We start from the raw sequence: 21720 nt of genomic DNA on the forward strand, positions 1-21720 counted from the left end.
CAGAGAGATTCCAAATGTTACATTTCTGGTTTTGAAGACAGAAGTCGTCAACAGCTCACAGACTGCAAGGGAAGCAGTTCTAAAAGTTGGAAAAGGCAAAAGAACACATTCTCCCTTAGAACCTCCAGAAGAAACCAGTCCTGCCAACACACTGCTTTTAATCTAGTGAGACCAGTTTTAGATTTATGGCCTCTAGAACTGTAAAATAATTAGTTTTGTTGTTTTCAGCCACAAAATGTGTGGTAATGTTACAACAGAAATAGAAAATTAATACATACAACTTTTGACAAGTTTTTATTGTGAAATATTGGATTTAGAAAAAAGTACAAAATGTCAACAGTCAGATGTGTACAAGTACAGTATTTCAATATTCTATACATGTGAACAGTTTAACAGGTTCACTGCTGAATGCTTATTTAGACCAATACCATCTAAAAAGGACTGCAATATTCACAGGCTATTAATACACAAATTACTTGAGCCAAAATGACCCTCACTGGTAAATGCTAATTAATCGTGGAAAACAGGCTAGAAGCACAATACAGCACACCATAGTATCTCCTTACAGGTCCACATTTAAGGAATATCAGTTCATTATGTCAATACACTACAGATAGGACTGGGACTCAATTACTAGTTTATACAATTGCAAAAAGTTTAAATTAGAAAATAAGGTCATGAAATAGAGAGGGTATTTAATTAGGATTAAAAACTGTGAAGCCCCTAAATGGTTTTAGCCTTGAAATTTACAAAGCTTAATCATTTAAACTGATTTTCTATTTTAACTTCAGCTAATTGGAGATGAGAGATTTTCTTGTGTAGCATTTCCAAGAAGGTATAAGAAACCATCACACAGTTTATTGTAGAATCATAATGAACACTGTGGATAGACAAATGGCTATGAAACCAGAATATAAAACATTACAATTCTGAAAGAAAGGTAGTGACCACCTTATGAATTCAGCAAATATTGCAGACATTAAAATTCATGTTAAGGCAGTATCTACCATGGTTGAGAATACTAAATTTAAGAAGATTACTGCATGAAGGTCTCATTTTAAAAAACCAGCTTAATTTTTCCAAATATGGCGGATTCAATCATTTACTATTTCTTGAAAATTACCCGAAATTATGTGTTTCCAAATTGGACAAAGATTCGTTATCAATGAGCAACTACAGAATAATCCACTGAAACAAGAATGATGTTAAAAAGAATTGCTATAATAACATTAAGAAAGCCAATTTGATATGAAATTCATAATCAACATTTAAAAACCAAACCTTCAAAACAGATCAATTTAAAATTTACTAGAAATTTATCTTTGTCCATAAATTCCTAAGAGAACTAACTCTTTCACTCTATACAGTGTATCTAACAAAGCCTGAGGGTTTAGTATTGAACTAAAAATTTGAACTGATATTAAGTAGATCAATTCCCACTATAGACTGAAAACAACTAGATCAGAATATTAGTCAATAACTTCATATAAGCTACCCCACATTATCTTAACCTTTTGTATGCAATTTTGAAGACTTTGAGACAATTTACTTAATAATAGTGCCTGAACATTAGACTCAATTTATTCAAAGGTAAGCACAGATTAGATTATAAAGTTATTTAATTTCCCAGATTTGCATTGTTTACAAAATAAGTATTGAGCACATAAATATTAACTTAGATAACCACAAGTTATGGGGAAAGCAGATATATGGACCACTGCAGAAACATAAAACTTTAAAGAAATTTTATATACACACACACACACACACACACACACATATATATAAAAGCAAAACAAGTAATTCACAAAATATGAACATGAAGCCACATAACATAAAAAATAAAAACACTCTATCAGAAATGATTTAAAATTAAATCTTTAGGAAAATACTTCAACATAATTAAATGAATTCAGTGACCAACACCTTCCCTTATTACGTAGAAAACCAACCATAAATCACCTAAAGTCTATATGTATTATCAGTTAGTTCTTTAATGCAACCTCAAACGTTATTAGCAACTTTTATTTCTTTTTGAAATAGGCTTCTATACATATGTATTTATATACAAACATTTATTGAACATGATTTTAAAACAAATTGTATGTACAAAATATCAGCATTCCTATAAATAAAAACATTAGGTGGCAAAAAGGCACTTGTAAGTAAAAATCTACAGTAGTTTTTACAAAACAAAAACACATTTTACCTTGGATACTGTACAATAAACATTAATCCTATACCAATAATGAAAATGCTAGGTTACTAACTGATGTTAATGATATAACTTTTAAAAACATATTTACATATACTCTGAAGTTCATTTAATAAAAGCACCATGATTCTCACCTAAATTTGTGTAGATGCAAAGTAAAAATACAATTCCAAAAAAAAGTGTTCACCATTATCCTTGTTTAAAAGTTGTTGTATTTCTAAACTGAAACTAATTTTTTCTGAAATTAGCATAGTGTTAAACAAAAACCCCAAAAACCCTGTTCTTTGACTTCCTAAAACCTTACCTACCTCTATTATTGCATGTTTCATTTTAGAAAGAGCACTACTCATGCACTCCTTTACAACTGTTTAATACTATTGCTGGCAAAAATTTCCTGGATATCAAATAATTAGAAAGTTACTTCAAACCAGTTGAAGTTTTATTTGAATGTTTTACAACTTAAAAAATGCTGTATATCAATTACAAAAGTGAATAGGAAACACGCCAATTCATTTGGTGTGCAAAAATATTTTTCCACAACACAGAATTTAAGGGCTTCACAGAATTTTTTTCTCCCAAATTTACACTATAAGCAGAAACACTAAATAAATAACTTTTTCAAGGAGATGTTAGTATGCTTCCACTTTTGTCAAACTTTTTACCCTTGGACAATGCTGCAACCTGTTTGAGTAGTTCTCTGTTTTTGGCCTGTGAGAGACAAAAATTCAAGATTTAAAAAGTATGAAATATTATTAAGTCATGCTGAAGAATACTGTTCATTCATATAATAAAAGATTTATAAAAATACTAACATATCAAATGAAAGAATTGGTGTATTTAGGTTCTTCTTTTGAAGATTAAAGAGGTAGAAGTAAAAATCTAGATTGGGTTAACAGATACTTCGGTGTCAGTATTAAAATAATTTTTGCCCAAAGATACAGTCGGTCACAAAAAAGGCAACAAAATGAGTATACTTAAAAGGTTCAAATTTTAAATAGGGGAAAAAATTGGTCCTTTATTGAAAAACATGACATAAAAATTATAAATAAGCTGTTTTATAATTAATAAAATCAAAGGATGAACCAAGTGTTGATTTGGAGAAATATTTCTCAGCAAGCTGTATGAGTTCTTTCATTTGATTTCTACCATCTTGTAAAACCTGCCTAAGCAACTGTTGTAAAAATTATCCCCTTTATAACTTCATCAAGGGCCTCTCTCTTGTTTAAGTACACAATAGAACCACTCTTTCTGATCTTATGTTTCTTTAATTGCCATATAGTCATCTGGCACTGGCTTGGTAGGATTCTAAGCAATTTCATATCATTAGTGCTTTTAATTTCAAGAAAGACTAATTTTTTTTCCCACCCAGATCAAAATTTCTCTTTGCCAACCACCTGAACTGAACTCGCACTGCATTATAAAGTGTCCCATCCATCATTGCTAGGGGATCACTAGTGTTTAGTAAGGAGGACTGCCTAAGTAGGTACTTTAGTGAATATTTTCATATTTTGACTGCCTTTGCCACTCTATGCAGTTTCCTGACTTTGGAAATTCTGATAAGAATCCGTAGTATGTACAAATATATTAATGATCAAGCATTTGCCAAGTTTTTGAGCCAAAATATGAACAGTGATAAAAATGGTTTAGAACCTAAGCTCTGCCCTAAAATAACAAAAGTTTAAAAAAGATTTCCTCTGGCTGTTTGAAAACCACTTAAACTCACAGTTTAAAATTTTTCTATTTAGACAGGCTTCTTTTAAACTTAGTGCTTCATTTTCTACTTTAACTTTTAGATTTTGTATGGCCAGATAATACTCTGCCTTCTCTATATTCCAACCTAAAGTAGCTTCATGAAATATCAACCTTTTTTTAGGCTTTGTATTTCTACTCCCTGGCTGTCTCCAAACTCTTCCCAAGTATGATCTCCCAAATGCAAGTATTCTCAGTGCTCTCTTACATGTGCAATCAAATCATCTTTTATGTTTGGCTGCATGATGAATGAGGTATTCCTATTCAGTAGTTATTAAATAACTAAGATGGTAATAACTTTTCATTCAAATTCAATGTTAACTTCAAATCTAGAAAATCATCAAAACTGAACAGGAGTTTTATTTTCCCTTTAAAACTAAACAGCCTGAAAAGCAACCACAAATGAAGCAAGAATGCTTGGGAGTTGAAGAAAATCAAGTAGCACACTCACATTCGTTCAATTTATTATTCAGCAGAACATTTATAGTCAATGTGGTAGTTTAAAATTTTTCACTGTTAGCTACATATTATTTAATTCATAACTATAATAGACCTACTGGTTGAAAATAGGAAAGTTAAACAGAAATTTCAAAAATTAAAAGTAATGAAGGGCTATGTCTACAAAGAGGTCTCTACCAGATCTGCAAGATATATTTATATAAAAATGTTTATACTAATATACCAAATGGCTAAAAAATGAGTCTCCAAATTCTTTTCTGAATCACATTGAGAGAAATTTTAAAAAGAATTTATAATTTTTATATTCTAACAAACTACAAGAAATCAAAAATTAGATCTTGTAAGTACTTTTTTCTATTAATGATTTAGCTGCCAATTTTCAATCTGCATTTATATAATTAGGAGCCCAGTCACATTACTAATAAACATATTTGTTGATAAACGATATAAGAAAAAGTCTTTAGGATAAATGGTGCATCTGTTAAGTGGACACAAGCCCAAATTTGTCTTACTCTAATTAGAGTATATTAAAACATAAATCTTTATGCTTTTAAATGTTTTATCCTAAAAACTCTTCTTTATTATGCACTCTGCCAGTCAGTGAAACTATTTAGAAACTCTTAAAGCAAGTTAAACGTTTGCCTAAAGGAAACAAGATTGAAATTAAGAATTACATAGATCCCACTTTAAATTCTGGCTCTGTCACTAACCTACTAAGTAACCTGGGGTATAACTTCTCATTTGTAACACAGAAACTCAACTACCCACTTCAAAATTAGTCAAAAGAACTAGTCAAACATATAAAACAGCCTAATAAAATGACCAGTACATAGTAGGCATTCAAATGGTTCCTTTGCCCTTTAAGCCACTCATGTACTAAATTAACACAGATTTTACTTGGTATTCTTGGTATGTAAGGACTATTTTACACAATTTTTGGGGTTATATTCAGGCTTATTCTTAGGTTTGATAGTTAAAAATATTTTGTGAGCTATTAGAGAAAGATAAATTTTATATTACAGAATTCAATTCCTTATCACAAAAAGATTAAAAAAAAAATAACTGTGTTTACTCACCTCAGTAGTGAATCCTACTAGTACACTGGTTGCTAAAGGGAGTGGGGTAAAAAAATGGCACTTAGCTCCGACAGAATGTCTCTAGCAATAACTCAAAAGGTACAGGGAAGATGAGGATGAAATAGAAAACCTGAGTAACTTGGGTAGCGAGAGCCAATGAAGAACAGGTAAAAAGTACATGTAAACCTGAGGCAGAAGATGTAAGTTTCTATGTCATTATACCTACTAATTATGTAAACACAGTTTCATCTAAAATATGAGTATATCACTTAATTAAGAAGCAAATAAAACAACACATGTAAAATCATGTTGAAACATCCTAATTCTATATAAATATTAACTACTCCCATATCATATGAAAATTCAGCTACCGAACATCTGGCAGCAATCAGGCTGAAGCAAAGAGGGTTTTCTTATGCTTACAACTATGTTTATTTTTAAATGATCTTTTTAACAGTGGGGAGTACTAAGTTAAACCATACTTAACTACTGCTCACAGTTACACTGTTATTTCATTCTGGATTTACTTCAGAGCTTTGGTTATAGTGCATTAAATCAGAGATCATCCAGTTGAAGATTATATTTCATATAATCATTCAGCATTAATAAGAAGCATGAATATCATAAAACTAAAAATACTGGCTGGTGGGTGAAAAACAATAATTAATGTACAAGAAGTTCAATATATGGTGTGGGCAATTTCTCAGGACAGAAGGACATTCCATAAATCATCACTCATTCAACAAATCATTTGAATGCCTACGATGTTCCAGGTTCATGAGGTTCCTATTTAAAATCTTTAATAGTAAAATCAGGTTTAAAACCAAATAAGCTGTATCTAGAATTTCAACAGGTACCTAAATTCTACTCCTTTTAAGCTACTTGCAAAGATGTTTGACAAGTACTAGACCACAAGACAGACATAGCAAATATCTCTTGATATTAAAATATTAAAACAAAAATAACCAGGTATTAATTCCTTTACTTCAAAGGTGTACTCTTCCATCAGTCTGAAGTCTGTGTGCTAGCCTCATCTATGCTTTTAAGACTTACTTTCTTAACCTTAAAACTGTTACTAATAAATTAGTTCTACAAATATCAGAATATATAAATTGGAGAACACATAGTTAACTTAGTGTGGTTTCATTTCTAAACATATGAAACATAGGTAAGACTAAAGCTATACTAAGGGAACAATCACATGTTGGATGCTCACCATTCCTGAATGCTAGACATCAGGTTCTACCGGCTTTAATACTATGATTCTCTGATTTACCAGCTATTCTCTTTATTTAAATCCTGCCTACTGTACTTTGCCACACTATGAGACTGAGGTAGATGACTAGCTGTTGGCATAGAGGAGTCACTGTTTGGCACTTTGCAAAGTACACAGATTAAGGACACTCTCTTGACTTCCATCACCACACACAGCATAAATTTCCTTCACTCAAGGTCCTTGAGAATTGATTTTCTATATCAACTTCCCTTTCTATTATCTAGAGGGAAATAGGAAAAAAGAACGCAACTTAAAACCTTATTTTCGTGTTAGTTTCTGAAAACTCCATTTGAAGTTAACACAAAAGTTTTCAGGATTAATAAACTGACTCACCTTTTGAGTGATTTCAAACAGTAACTTATACAGGGGTTAAGATTAAAACTTACAAAGTCACATATACCTAAAATAGATACTAATACCAATCTAAGTCAATGAATGCTACTATCAAAGTTTAGTCCTCCTTGTCTGATACTTATGTAAATAATGTCATTTACCTGAAGCTGTTCCACAGTTTCTTTGTGAGCTTTTTCCATACTGTTCATTTTTGTTCTCAAATTTGACTCTTGGTACTGAAAGTCTGCCTTTAGTTCAGTTAACTGAAAGAATAAAAGAGGGGATACATACATATATATGTATTTATCTGTCTTATCTGCCCACATACACATATAAATATTCCTGTTTTTATAAAAGTAGATGTTAACATTTTCCTGAGTTTTATAACTTAGTTAGAATTTGTTCTGTGAAATGATGAATTCTATCTGCTTTTATTAACCTTAAGTTGCCATTTTTGTTTCTGGCTTCAGTGGACAGAGCTAGACTACTAGTAAGCTAACAGAAAAACTTTATGCTAATATCTTAAGAAGCATTTGATTTAAAATGTACTTCATATGTTAGCATAAGCAAAAGTAAACATTTAAACTAGTTTTGAATTAAAATAATCTTTCAATAGTAAAAGGAAAAAAGTTTCACGATGTGTAAGTATAAAGAGGAATGAATGGTCATATTAATCAAGAGCTGTATTTTTTTAAAAATTTTTTTATTTGTATATTTATGCCCAGGATTATGTACATAATACCACCATAGTAACATTTGTACTTGAAGCAAAAGTGGAGAACAGAGCGCAGAAATACAACTAATGTAGAATGAGAAGGAAAAAATGATTACCAAAAAATTTAGGCTAAATTAGACAAATATAAGAAAAAAATTAGTGGCTCGAGGAAGCAAAGTCTGCTTGACAAATTTTTTATAAATATAAATAACAGACTCAAAAATGTAATATCTCATCCAATTAAAAAGTAAATTGTTACATAATTTATAAGAAATATGCAGAAGCTGCTTCAGGTTATTCTCAAATGTTCTTCACTATGCAAGATTTAATTTTTTTTGTTTTCTTCCTGGTAATTATCCAGTACCTAGTAAGCCTGAAGATATACAACAGTGAAAACAAAGTCGTAATGTCTGACATTTATCTTTCCAAATAAAATCCCTTGCTTTATCAAATTCAAAGAATAACTAAATTCTCTATTTTTCATATTATAGAACTCCTATTCTGAAATGCCTGTTCACACCAGATCAACGAAGATAATTATTCTATTCATTACATTGTAGTTGCCTCCAGTGTACAAACTTCTGTAATATAAAGACTGTGTACTATTTGTTTTTTATATCCTCATGACCTAGTAGTGTCTAGGTCTAGAAGTCACTGAAAAACTGAAATTCAGAAAAATAACTTGCCTTAGATTTAAAAGAAAAAGTTACAAACATGTAATTATTCTAGATTTATAATTATTTTTCTTACAACACTTCTAATTTCAAATGCTGTATTGTTCATTTTTGTTTTAATGAGGAACACTAAGAAAAATCAAAACAACTTCAACCAACTATCCTAACACAGAACAGTTATACTAGAGGGGGGAAAAACACCTAAATAAGCCAGTATTACACAAGTATTACTTGGTTTTGGAATATTTGCTATTTTGCAATAAATTTGGCATTTTCATCTTTTTTCAAGGTTAATGTAGATATACTTGACTTTGTACAATAAAGTTTCTCTAAAATTTTGTGTATACAAAGTATTTCCAAAAAGGCATTAATTTTAAAAAATGCTATCAAAAAGAACTATAATTTTCCTATACTGAATTTAAAGGTACAAATGTATTTAAATACATAAACCCATTAAAGGGTGAGAAAATATAATTTAAAAAGTTGTTGAAAGCCAGAAGTAAAAGCCAGCTCAGGCTACTATGAAGTCTCAGAGATAAATAATTCATGTATCAATTTATAATCATGTGTTATCTTTCTTGGGGAATACTGGGGATTGAACCCAGGGGTATTTTTAGAGTGAGCTTTTTTGAGATAGGGATTCACTAACTTGCTAGGGCCTTGCTAAGCTGCTGAAGCTGGTGTCAAACTTGCAATCCTCCTGCCTCCGTCTTCCAAGTTGTTGGGATTACATGTGTGCACCACCATACCCAACATGCCTTATACTTTAAAAAGGAATGTTTTTAATGTCCTACTGCATAAGACATTTGTTTAATATAGTTTAAACTACATTCCCTGGGATAACAAAACAAGTACAAGAGTAGGTTCTATCCTCAAAGTTGACAAAACATCAGTAATGGCATCCATGAGGACTTAGACAAGCTACAGTGCACACTTTGCATATTCATTTAATCATTGCAAACATTCCATGAGAGTATCAACAATGGTTTTATTTTTTAAATGAGAAAAACAAGGCCTAAAAGGAAATATTCTGTTCAAGGTCACAAAGAAAATGACAGAATTGGAGTTTGAACCTGAGTATGGCTAAATATCTTCAAAATTCATTTTCTGCTCCATGCTTGCCCTCTATTATCCTAATACCATGACATAAGACCACCTTAAATGTGTAATTCTATTAACATTTCTCTTACCCCTAAACAGAAAACATATGTGATATCCTCTTAATTTATCTGAGAAACTAAGTATCAGTAAGTATACTTTCCACAAAATGATCTTAGATACCTAATGCAAGTGAGTACCACACAGGAAATTCTCTATTACTTCTAACCAACAGTTATTTGATCTGGGCTGATAAGAACACATCAGTGTATATTAGAGTATATTCAATTACTTTCTTAAATTACAGGAACTCATACAATATTCCAATCAAATCTCATTTTCAAATTATTAAGTTATTAGACTTATTTTAAAATTACATGCTTAGTGAAAACTAATGTTGCAAAATTAGTAGTACTCGAATTAGCTCTCAGTTAAATTTAGAATCATAAAAATTTTGAAAAATCATTTTTACTTATCTTCATTAGCTGGATTAAATTCTAACTTGGGCTATTCTAATTTATAACAATGGTGAATGACAAATATTACCAAATTATTTAGGAAAATTTACAATTATCAAGCAATAGCCAAGAAATTATTCTTTTTTTTTTTAAATAGTTTTTTAGTCACTGATAGACCTCTTTTTTTATTTATTTATATGCAGTGCTGAGATTTGAACCCAGGGTTCACACATACTAGGCAAGTGCTCTGCCACTGAGCCATAATCCCAGCCCAAGACATTATTCTTAAGTAGGCTTCAGTGAACCCCATTCTTACCTTTTTATCTTTTTCTAAAATCGTCTGGTCTCTTTGCTGTAAGAGACGCTTAAGTGACATCACCTCTTCTTTCAGCTGACTTATAAGGACAAAATTGTCTGTTCCCCCACTATCTGCTGACTGATTTATAGAGCTACTAAAAAAAAAAAAAGGTAAAACACAGTTAAATAAAGTAGAAGAAAAATTAGCATGTGTTCAAATTGCATAAATTAGACAATTCCACAAACATCCTTAAGGCTAATGCAAAAAAATATGTACCTGACAGAAATGGATGCAACTGGCAAATTACCTTACTAATGGCACACATTACATACACCTGCAGAAATATAATTCAGTATTAGCTTTTAGGGGGTCAATACTTCTAGTGTAAAGCAATAGGCAGCCAATTTGTACAGTAACATCAGCAAACTTTTGGCTAATGAACTAAAACAAAGTCACACTCAAAATATTTCAAATCTAAACATTTTCTAAGTAGGTCAATTTTAAAATACCACAATCAAGATTTGTGTTTCTTTGAAGAACAATTAAGATAATGTTCTCTAGTCAATGTTTTCTTTTTTTTAAAACCCAAATTCATTCCCAACTAGAACAACATAGTTTAGTGCCACTTTCTTATTGCCAAAATTAAAATTTTCTTAACTGATGTTTACTCTTCTATGTGACTCAAAGAAGTCAGTGCAGAAGACACGTTTCTATTCTTTTATCGAATAATAACTGGCAATCAACCATAACTGTTCAACTGAGTTAAATTTTTACAGCACTAAAGGAATTCATTTTTACCTATCTCCATTAGATGGCTTAGATTCCAATTTGGGCTTTTTCTTTGGAGTTTCATTCTGAATTGCTGCAGAGGATTTATGGCTGAAACCAAACATTAATAAGAATAATTAGATAAAAAGAACATAAGCATCAATTGATAAATTATTCTTCTTCCCCTAAAATATTACGGAGCCACACTGATACTTTTATTAAAGTCTAAGCGACAGTGAAAGGAATATCACATTTACAAGAATATATTTCAAATATTTCAGAAAATACGTTAATATATTTACCTCTGTTTCCACAGTCCCTGCTCTTGTTCTGGACTCAGATTGCTGATTCTGAAAAACACATAAATGACATCTGATAACAACATTTATTTAATACATATTTAATAACATGCTTTTCCAATAGAATCAAATTATGTCATAAACAAAACATTATAAATCTTATGTTCAGAGAAAGGTATATTTAAGTTTTCAGGCTAATACTATATTGAATAAATTATATTCTAATGGAATAAATACTAATCAAATGACTACTAACCACATTAAATTTTTAAAAACATACAATAGTAGAGACTGAATTTTCTTTTTCATCAGGAGCTCCATAAAGTTAAGATTTTTCTAATAATTCAAAATGGAGACTCTTTCAAGGAACTCAATTTGCTCAGAATAGTGCATCATGCTGGTTGAGGAACTATCTTAATTCCTTTGATACTTTTCTAGTTTTCCTGAGAATCCTCTCTGAAATCTTTAGATTTTTCTTTAGTCAGTAATCTAGAGAAGGCATGCTGAAAACAATATAGTAAAAAATTATTTTACTTAGACTTATAATAATGTCAGTTCCATTTTGCCATATTAATAATTTATGATTCATTATGAATCCTGTGTTTTTTCCTTCTGCATTTGCACTTTAGTCAATCCTTTACTAATGTCTTTATTCACTCAACATGTATACAGTATCTCCTGCGAACCAGATACCATAAAATTTAAGAGATATAAAAACACGTAGGCTGGGTGCATTAGGCAAGTTATTCAAAATTCTTGAGTCTCAGTTCCCCCATCTGTAAAATGGGTATAATATATTTATTACAAGGGCAGAAGCATTTAATACAATGCTAGCATATACAACCTAAAAATATGTATATGTTTACACATGTATAAAGTACACTGTTGTTTTAGCTATAGATGATATTTAGGCCAAAGTAAAAAATGACCCATGTTCTTAAGAATCACCAAGAATCACCTTTAAATAAATAGGAAGTTGGGGAAAGCATAGCTGTAACTCTATAGACCTGAGTTACTCTTTTGTGTCAATGAACGGCAATTCTACTGAGGAATTCTTTTACATATTTCATTAACAGTATAAGCACTAGGAAGCCAAATAATCACACATCAGTTAATAGCACTAATTAGATGTTAGTGCTATTAACTAATAGTTATTAAAACTACTAATAGTTTTAATCATATTAAAACTATTTATTGGAAACACTTGGATCCCTCATCTTAGTTTTCTGAGGGGTGATCATTCCTGAATCCAAACTGAACTTAGCACCATAACTGCTGCGACCACCACCATGCTGTCCCTGCACACCAATCACCATCTATCACAATATGTATGTTCCTCATATTTGTTCTCATCTCCGCAATTTACCCCTAAAAACTGACTGCCTGTTCATGAAACGGTCCCTTGGCCATCATATAAAATGGAAGAGTTGGCCCTCTGTATCATCAGGTTCCACATCTGAGGATTCAACTAACTGTGGACGGAAAATGTAGTTAGACTGTTGTCTGCATTCAATGAGCAGATTTCTCATTTTCTGAACAATACAGTACAGCAACTATTTATGTAACACATTCCATTGGTATTGTAAATAATTTAGAGATGATTTAAGTACATGAAAAGAAATGCAGAGGTTATGTGAAAAAACTGTACCTTTTAAAATAAGGGAACTGAGCACTTGAAACCAACTGCCAGGGATACCTAGTAATGACTGTGCTTGTATTTCTTAAGTAGTCAAAAGAAAAGAAAATTTGAAAGCGAAGACTATTCTTTTCCCCTTTACTTTAGAAATCTGCTATTCTTTTCCAAAGATTAGGTTACTGCCACCTCATTTGATCTTTCAAATATACTCTGATTGCGTTCTTTCATATCATGCTAAGACGAATCTATCCACGAATGACAAGGAAAAGAGATTCTGGCAAGAGTCTTTGGAGTGAGTTCAGCAGATGCCATTATGGTATATAATTATCTCATCATATTTTTTCTTAAAGCAAGAAGCAAAAACAAGGACATTTTATATTCATTCATCCCTTAGGATACTCGGATAGAATGATCACAAAATTTCTTCAAAAGTGCCAAACTAGAATTCACTGCATTGCTGTCTAACCACTACCATGCAAACAAAGTAAAAGTAAAAGTAAAAGTAAAAGTATAGTGCCTTGATAAATCCTCAAAATTTTCCAGTTTATAACCAAATCTTAATTGGACAGAACTATTGTGTTCTAAAATGTGGTGGATATCTGTTTTCTGTAATATTTCAAATAACTATCTGAAATTAAAAACAATCATAGTAAAATTAAGCAAAAAACAATGAATTCTTTTGAAAATGGGTGTGCATCTTGTTCCTGTTTGTGTTTATGCATTTGATTTGTATTTTAATATTATTTTTCCATGAAAACTAAAATCACATTTTAAAAAACTATACTACAGAGTTAAAATATTATTGCTACATAACTTTCTCCTTACTCCAAGTCACTTTAAAAATCAAGCAGTATTTGTATTTTGATAGGGTTACTACTGTGTTTGTTTTAAAAAATGGCAAAGTACCACTAGTTTAAAATATTTCTCACACTTTGGTGACCCCCCAAATTAAGAATCCTTCTACAAGTGGGCATAGTGGCACACGCCTGTAATTCCAGTAGCTCTGGAGGCTGAGGCAGGAGGCGGAGGCGGAGGCTGAGGCTGAGGCTGAGGCTGAGGCAAGTTCAAGGGCAGCGTCAACAATTTAGCAAGGTCCTAAGCATCTTAGCAAGACCCTGCCTTAAAAGAAAAAAATAAAAAGGAGGGCTGGGGCTGTAGCTCAGTGACAAGAGTACTTGGTTCCTATTCTTAGTGCCACATAAACAAAAATTAAAGGCATCTGTCTACCTACAACTGCCAAAAAAATAAATAAGTAAATAAAAAGGACTGGGGATATAGCTCAGTAGTAAAATACCCCTGGGTTCAATCCCTAGTTTAAAAAAAAATGTATTCACAGGTAACAGGGAGGCAGCTCAGTGGAGTGGTAGAGCTCATGCTTAGCACACACAAAGCACTAGGTTCAATTCCTCATACCCCAACTCCCACCACACACACACACACACACACACACACACACACACACACACACGGCTTCTGCTAAGTCACAAATGGTAATGTTACAATGTATTCACCAAAAAGATTAGATGTATTTTTCCCAGTCACTGGTTTATTTGTTTTTATTAAAACTTATTAATGACAACTGGTATAAATATAATTTTCATGAGTAAAAATCCCAACGATTAACCCCCTGGAAAAAATAGAGGCTTTTGAAACTGAAATAGTTGAAGTATTTAACTCTGATGTATTTCTACTTTGACTTCATGTACAATCATTTTATACTGACTCCCTAAATGTCGTACCCTTATAATTATGATAAACAGCTAAACATTTTCCATATGTCTAATTTCACACATTGCATAGTATGTAACACAGTTTAAGATACTTAAGAAGCTTACCGTGATCAATTAAAACTAGATTAACATAACACATAGTTAACACTGGCAAGTAAACATCAATATAGCACTAAAATGCTGGGAAGGAACTTAGAAAACTTAACTTCATCATACTTACTTGTGATGGCTACTGCTGTGACGATGGTGATGATGATGATGGTGGTGATGGTGTTTAGAATGATGCTGATCTTTCTCAGTAAGAGATGAGGATGAAGAATTTGAATGTGAAGATCCAAGGCTCTTCCTTTGTTCTTTTGTCTTCTGTAAAACTCTCTTGTATGATAAAGTACACAGCCAGCAAAGTAACTTTCCATCAACCTTTTAAGAAAATATTTGTATTAAGTGTATTTTATGTGTCTGCAAATGAAACCAGGTAAGACAGACTGCTCAACTTCTAGTTATCCTTCACAAATATGTGCAAAATTCTGTGAATACATTCACAGATCTTTGCAAAATGGAAGCCAAATTAGACTTTTCTCAAACTTTGTTTAAAAGATTATAAAGCTGGTGAGGATGATGTTATCAACTTCCATTAATCTTGAGGCATTTTAAATTTTGAAGAGACATTTGAACTTTTTTTTTATTCCTACAAAATCACCATAAATTCCTGACATACTTCCAAGTAATCTAGTCTGAACTTGAATCACGAGTCACTGTGTAATAATTAAAATGATAAAGGATTTCCCCCAACAGTTAAGAATTGTGAATTTATAGAAAAACAGGAGAGCTTGAACAATATAATTGATTCTCATTATTTTCAGATTTCATACTTGCAGATTTGCCATTTTGCTAAAATTTATCTGTAATCCCCAATACAATACTTGCAGTATATCTGTAGCCATTCATACACAGCAAGTACATAGCACTGAAAGGTGTGCCACCAGACAATACACATTCCCAGTAAAAGCAGGTGACATTCTACCTTCTTGTTCTAGATTATATACTATAAACTGTCCTTTTCACTAGTGCTGTATTTTTCAAGTTTTTGTGCTCTATTTGTGATTTTGTTCTAACAATGGCAAATACTAGTGCTGACATGGTGTTCCTATGCTCAAGAAGGCTGTGATGTGCATTATGAAAAACTACATGTTTTAGATAAACTTTATTCAGGCATCATTAGCACTGTTGGTAATGAGTTCAATTAAATTAATCAGTCATCTATTTATGCAATAAAGCGTCTCCAAGGGTAAACAAAATAAGATTATGTACTGTTAAACTGTCCAACATGTTATGACTAGACACAGGAACATAATCCTGTATCTCCCTTAAGAACTATGGTCCAGTTTTCACCAATTCAGTGTTCCTGACAACTTTAAAGAACGTTAACTACTGCAAATAATGAGAATCAATTGTTATGTGAGTCAATGGGGAGGGAGAGTTCTTTCTAAAATTAAGACAAAACCTATAAAATAGTTTCTGTCTTCTGTTTTTCACACAAGAAGTGCTGGAGGGACATGTCTTACAACTAAGGTACATACATTGCTGTGGGGGGACCTGGGGAAGCCCCTCAAAGAGACAATCATCCTCCAAGTCAACTGAAACTGATAGACAACAGGAGGCCTGTGTGAATGCTGATCAGCAGAAGAATGCCACATGCATACACATAATTATTAAGTCACTGTAGGTAGAGAAAAACAAACAATGGTTTCAAATATGAGCCCATATCAAAAGGCAGTAGACTAACTTTGAATATTATGTGCTAATGTGCCATCAGGTATTTTTTTCATACCAGCAACTTCAAGTAACCAGCAAAAGGGTAAATAGGTGAAAAGATTTACTCAATGACAATGTCTCAGAAATCATATGTGGGACAACCAAATAGTGGAAAATAGCCACCACAGAATTATTTTTTCTTATTATTTTTGAGATAGAGGTCTCACTAAGTTACCCAGGCTGGTCTTGAACTGTGAGCTTCCTGCCTCAGCGTCCTGAGTTGCTGGAACTATAGGTGTGTACGACCATGCCGGGATTGAAATTTGTAAGGTACAGTAATCCTAATTGATTGACATGAATCCACATATGATGCAAACAAGGAGAAAATTCACTATTTTCACTACTCTTACCCTTTCATCTAACTATCTGCTTTCAGGACCCAAAAATAATCATATCTTACCACTGCATCAATTATAATTTCTAGCTTGTTTGGTATTTCATTTAATTTCAGGAAGACACCAAAACATAAATAGAACACACCTTTCTTCTTCCTTCCTCTTTCCGATCAAAAGCACATTGTTGTTTGCACTGTTCACAGGTCTGAGGTGGTCCATACTTTTTTTCAGAATTTGTGCAACGCTGACACTTGGTACCAATAAATGCTGCAATTATGTTACAGTACTGACAAGGTTTGGGCTGGAAAGCAGACATATGTTTTAACTGAGACATTTAAAAATATTCAAGTTTGCTGCATAAAATTACTCACGTATAAACTGAACTCTGGAAAATTTAAGAAAACTAAGGTAAAAAAACTGTTTTTCTCTCAAATATGTCATCTGCCATATTTAATGACATCATGTTTCTATTCATTCAACTAATATTTATCTGTAGAGTCATGAAACTCAGTATTACTCTACAGGAAATTTTAAATAGTAAGATGATGAGAAACAGGATTTGCATAGTATGTTACATCATACAAAAGCTGCACATGAAAAAGGCCCCAAAGAATGAAAATAAAGGAACAATGGGACAGAAAAAAATCTCATTTATCCAAATTTGGAGGAATGAATTTATAATAATAATATCCTGGCTAGCTTAATTACCATATCATTTATGCAAAAAATTTAACTTGTTATCATATACAGGAATACATAGTAAGAAATATATAATATAGGTCAATCTTCAACTTAAAAAATTGACACAAACATGTTCTACTTAAATTATAGTAAAAAATCTTGATTTACTTGGATATTCAAAAGACAAATTTGATTAGTATAGTATTAAGGTCAACACTTTGACCAATAATAATGTTGCCATAATATAACAATAGTGACTATATACAAACATAAGATAATTATTATTAGTATATTGTCATAACTTGTGAATAAGTACATGAACTATACTACCATATATAAATATTTCTAAAGAGGAAAAAGTTTGTTTATGCAAATTTTATGGTTAAGTAGATTCTCAGTAAATCTGCTATATTTGAATGTTTAAAGAATAACTTTATATCACACTGAAAATCAAAATACAGTACTTAAAAAATGCACATAGTTTGCTTTTAAATGTGGCCTTGACATAAGACTATCTATAGAAAATTTTTCTCATGAAGTATTTTGATATGTTGGAATACATAAAAACATAACACTATATACTTTCTAAAAGGTGTGTCTTTGTGAAAAACATTAACTGACTAGTTACAAAAAAAAATCATAAGACATACTTACAGTCCCAAATTGCTTCACATTTTGAGCACACTTCTTACATATTGTATTCGTTTTGCTGAAAGGAAATTATATATAGATAATCACATTATGTAGTTTTCTGGGGTAATAAATACAGTGTTGAACTTAACATTGTACCCAAAACTTTTAATTTAGTTCACATATTTTTTTCAAAAAAGACAAATATAAAGATTGTTTTTTAAAGAGTTGTTTCACCCAAATTTACTTCTTTTCTATTAACTTAAGACAAATGTTATACTTCCGTATTGGGTATTTTTTTGTAAAGGGAACAAAGCAAAAACTCCTTATGTCTCCTCTCTAGTTTTACCATCTTCACACTTACCACTATTAACGCACAGGATTATCAGTGCCAACCTAACCTTCCACTCAGCCATTCTCCATTAATTATGATGCCCACACCTACTCCTGAAGAAATCTGTTATTCTCGTAGGCTACTTTCTTGTATGTGTTCTCAAGGTGGAACTGCTTGTTAAAAAAGTCCGTGCTATTCTTCTGCAAACCAGTGACTCAACTTCACACTTCAAAGGCATTTGGTAACACTACTGATCTTCTCTCAGGTCCATTAACATTTTGCCCATTTTTTTTAGAGCTCAACAGCAATTGTTTATATTTACATTTTTTGTTATCAAGGTTATACATTTTCCATTCATTAATTTATCCACCTTTTCCTCATGTATACACTGAACTCTAGTTGTAAAATAGCAACCACGTGTTTTTTTGTCAACATTCTCTGTCACACCATATACAAAAGGATTATAACTTAAAACTTCAGAGACTAAGGCATTTTAAAAAAAATTACACGAATATGGGATTACGATCCCCAAGTATTCCTTAGACAACATTTGTTAACAATCAAGAACTGTTCAGTATACAAACCTCTCTTGTTGAAATTCTGACCTGCAGTAAGTACATTTTACAATGGGATGTGCAATCCGACATTCCTGTAATAAGAAAATACAGTAGTCAGCATCTATCTTAAAGTCCCAAATCTCACTTCTCTGGTAGAAAATTATTATCCAACCTAATCAAATGTCTAAAACGTCAATAAAACCTGGCCCCCAATGTAAACAATTGGGTGACTCATGTAAGTGGCCAATCACAACATAATTCCTTAGGGAAGGCGTAGGTGTCTTTGTCTTTATTAGATATGTGGGATATATTACAGATAAATTATGAAAGCTGTCGAAGATGATTTCAAGGGTTGGTTAAATGTGAAACTACTTGTTATTTTACACCGTTGCTCACAGACAACATCCTGGCTTTAAAGGGATGGGAGGAGCTCCAAATCATAGAGCATTCTGTTCCCAAACCAGTCGCTTCGCTTTCCTGGACAGGGAAGAAGGATGCCATCAGCTTTGCGGCTTCGGGTTCCTAGCAAGAAAGTGCAAAAACCGTCCCCTGCCTCCTGGTGGAAGGAGAGGACAGACCAGGCAGAAAACCAAAATGAAAATATCTCCACCCCAGGGTTTCTGCGGCATAAGACAGGTGGCTGCCTCACTCAGCCCCACCCGAGACCCTCGGAAGGTAATGGGGCCCGGCCCCCTCCTGAACTGCCTGGAAGAGGGTGGGATGCTGTCTCCCCTCAGGGGTCTTTCCCACCTGATGCCCAGGCCCTCGGATGAAAGGGTCCCAGGGTGCGGAGACTAGGGCTCCAGATTCCCAAACCCGTAGGCGCCGGCGAAGAGCGGGGTGCCCTCCAGCGGGCACCCAGCCCCTCGGGATAAGGCAAAGGAAACCCCGCCCGCCCGGTGCCCACGGACCTTGCAGAGCTGCTGGCCCTGGGAGAGCTCCTCGAAGGGATAACGCTGAGTACACTTGGTGCAGGCGTACAGGGCCGAGGCCGCCATCCTGCTCCTCAATCTCCTCCTCCACGGCCGCCCGCTCCGAGGCGGGGCCCTACGGAGAACTCGGGCGCCGCCGCTGCCCGGGCCGCGGACTCCTCCTCCACCCCCTCCCCCTTCCTTCTGCCCACCAGGGCCTCGCCGCAAGAGCCCCAGGCCCCGCAGACGCCGCCGTCTCCCTCCGCCTACACTTCCGCCCCAGCCCACCCAGTGACGCTGTCCCAGCCGCTCCCGCTGAGGCCCCGATAGCGGCGGAGGGAGACGAAGCGGGTAGCTCAATGCGGTTTAGCTGCGCGACTGCGGATCCGCTTCCTTCTCGGCCTCGCTTCCGCAACCCTGATTGGCTGCGGAGGATATTGCGTCACTCGGCTGCTCCTCCCAACCCCTAGACCCGGTTACGCAGGAAGCGCCCACAAAGGGAGGAAGGCGCTGGCCAATAAGAGCCTGACGCTCTCAACGCGCGAAGTCCGCTTCAAATCTGCCCCGCCTAAAAGTCCCGGTCACCGCAGGTACTAGCCGCCTTAGGTTTGGGTGAGGGCGCCCCAGTCAAATTGGGCAAATGTTCGTGATGGTTTGTTCTTTATCTCTACTCTTTTTCACTCGACTTCTATTGGATCAAATCATTAAGCCCCTCCTAATTTTGCTATTGGCCCAAAAGTCAGTACTTCACCTGGAGAGGCGTCCCGAGTCAAGCTCACGCTCTCTCGTGCGTTAAATCCAAGGGAACTGATGGAGTGTTTCAATTTCCCGTTCGTGTTTATTCTGCTTCAATCATTCCATTCACTTGTCACTGGCAGCAACACGAACCCTGGCTCACGTTACCTCCTGGGAAGGAATTCCCTTTTCAGAATCCCTTTGCAGAATCCCTTGAGTCGCCTAGCAGCCAGCAACGCTACTGGGCCCTGGCAGGCGCAGCTGCGCGTTACTTGTGACGTCACCGAGGAAGAGGCGAATTCTCTCCAACCAAAGGAAGACGTTCGCTTTTTTGATTGGCTATAGAAGACGTCTGTTAGGACGTGTTGCCCTTTCCGCGTGCGCTCAGAGCGTGGGCGTCCCTGTGGGGGTGTGTGGCAGGGGTGTTTAGACCTGACACCAGCACCCACACCCCTCCCATCAGGGGTTCGGCTTAGGGTCGCCCCTGGTGGGCGGCTCTCCAGTCTTGAAGCAGAAGAGAACCCAGGCCGCCCCGGAGCTGCGGAGGCCCGTGCTGGGCAGGCAGAAAAATGGCGACGGCGTCGGTCTCTGCAGTTTCTGATTCTCAGTTCTCGGTAAGAAGTAATCGGCGTTCGAATAGGTTCCAAGTTGTTCCTAGCGCCTTTTTACATTTCCACGTTTCAGGCCGTTTTCGGTTCCTCTTCCGACCCCATCCCGGAGGACGGGGTAGATGGCCCCAGGCTACGCAGGTTTCCACTATTCCAAAGTCAAAGCTATACCCTCTAGCTTCCATTGAAGCCCGCTGGTGTGTATCTATTCTCATCCTTCATTCGCTTTTTGGCCTAGCAGGCCAGGTTGCCCAGTGTTGCTGAGACTGGGCTTTGGCAGATCCTGGCCTGCGAAAACAGCTCCATTAGTCACGTGAGTATAACGGCCCC

At 34.5% G+C, this 21720-nt stretch overlaps 2 protein-coding genes across 8 annotated transcripts in view; one reads left to right on the top strand and one right to left on the bottom strand.

Annotated features, from left to right (window-relative positions):
• Positions 1–278: 278 nt before the first annotated feature.
• FAM76B (family with sequence similarity 76 member B) lies at positions 279–20627 on the bottom strand. Of its 6 annotated transcripts, XM_079102009.1 has the most exons (11): positions 19533–20035; positions 19164–19228; positions 18270–18324; positions 17080–17235; positions 15005–15204; positions 11422–11469; positions 11150–11230; positions 10370–10505; positions 7270–7371; positions 5500–5531; positions 279–2923 (listed from the first exon to the last, which is right to left on the bottom strand). In XM_079102009.1, the coding sequence occupies exons 1-10, from the start codon at positions 19635–19637 to the stop codon at positions 5517–5519; spliced, it is 963 nt and encodes a 320-aa protein (XP_078958135.1). In that variant the 5' UTR covers positions 19638–20035; the 3' UTR covers positions 279–2923; positions 5500–5516. The 6 variants fall into 6 exon arrangements, with proteins under 6 accessions (XP_078958135.1, XP_078958134.1, XP_078958133.1 ...); XM_079102008.1 differs by lacking the exons at positions 5500–5531; positions 19533–20035 and adding an exon at positions 20048–20627 and having other exon boundaries at positions 10370–10502; XM_079102007.1 differs by lacking the exons at positions 5500–5531; positions 19533–20035 and adding an exon at positions 20048–20625.
• A 541-nt stretch (positions 20628–21168) lies between these two features.
• CEP57 (centrosomal protein 57) overlaps positions 21169–21720 on the top strand; it is a 34833-nt gene continuing 34281 nt past the window's right edge. Inside the window, exon 1 of one of the 2 annotated variants that reach the window (XM_079101987.1) lies at positions 21169–21396. In XM_079101987.1, coding sequence (XP_078958113.1) covers positions 21352–21396 — 45 coding nt within the window. In that variant the 5' untranslated portion in view covers positions 21169–21351. The remainder of the gene's footprint in view (positions 21397–21720) is intronic. The other variant, XM_079101986.1, reaches the window with a different exon arrangement.

Source organism: Sciurus vulgaris (assembly GCF_902686455.1).
Source record: "Sciurus vulgaris genome assembly, chromosome: 11".
In the NCBI taxonomy this organism is placed as follows: Eukaryota; Metazoa; Chordata; class Mammalia; order Rodentia; family Sciuridae; genus Sciurus; species Sciurus vulgaris.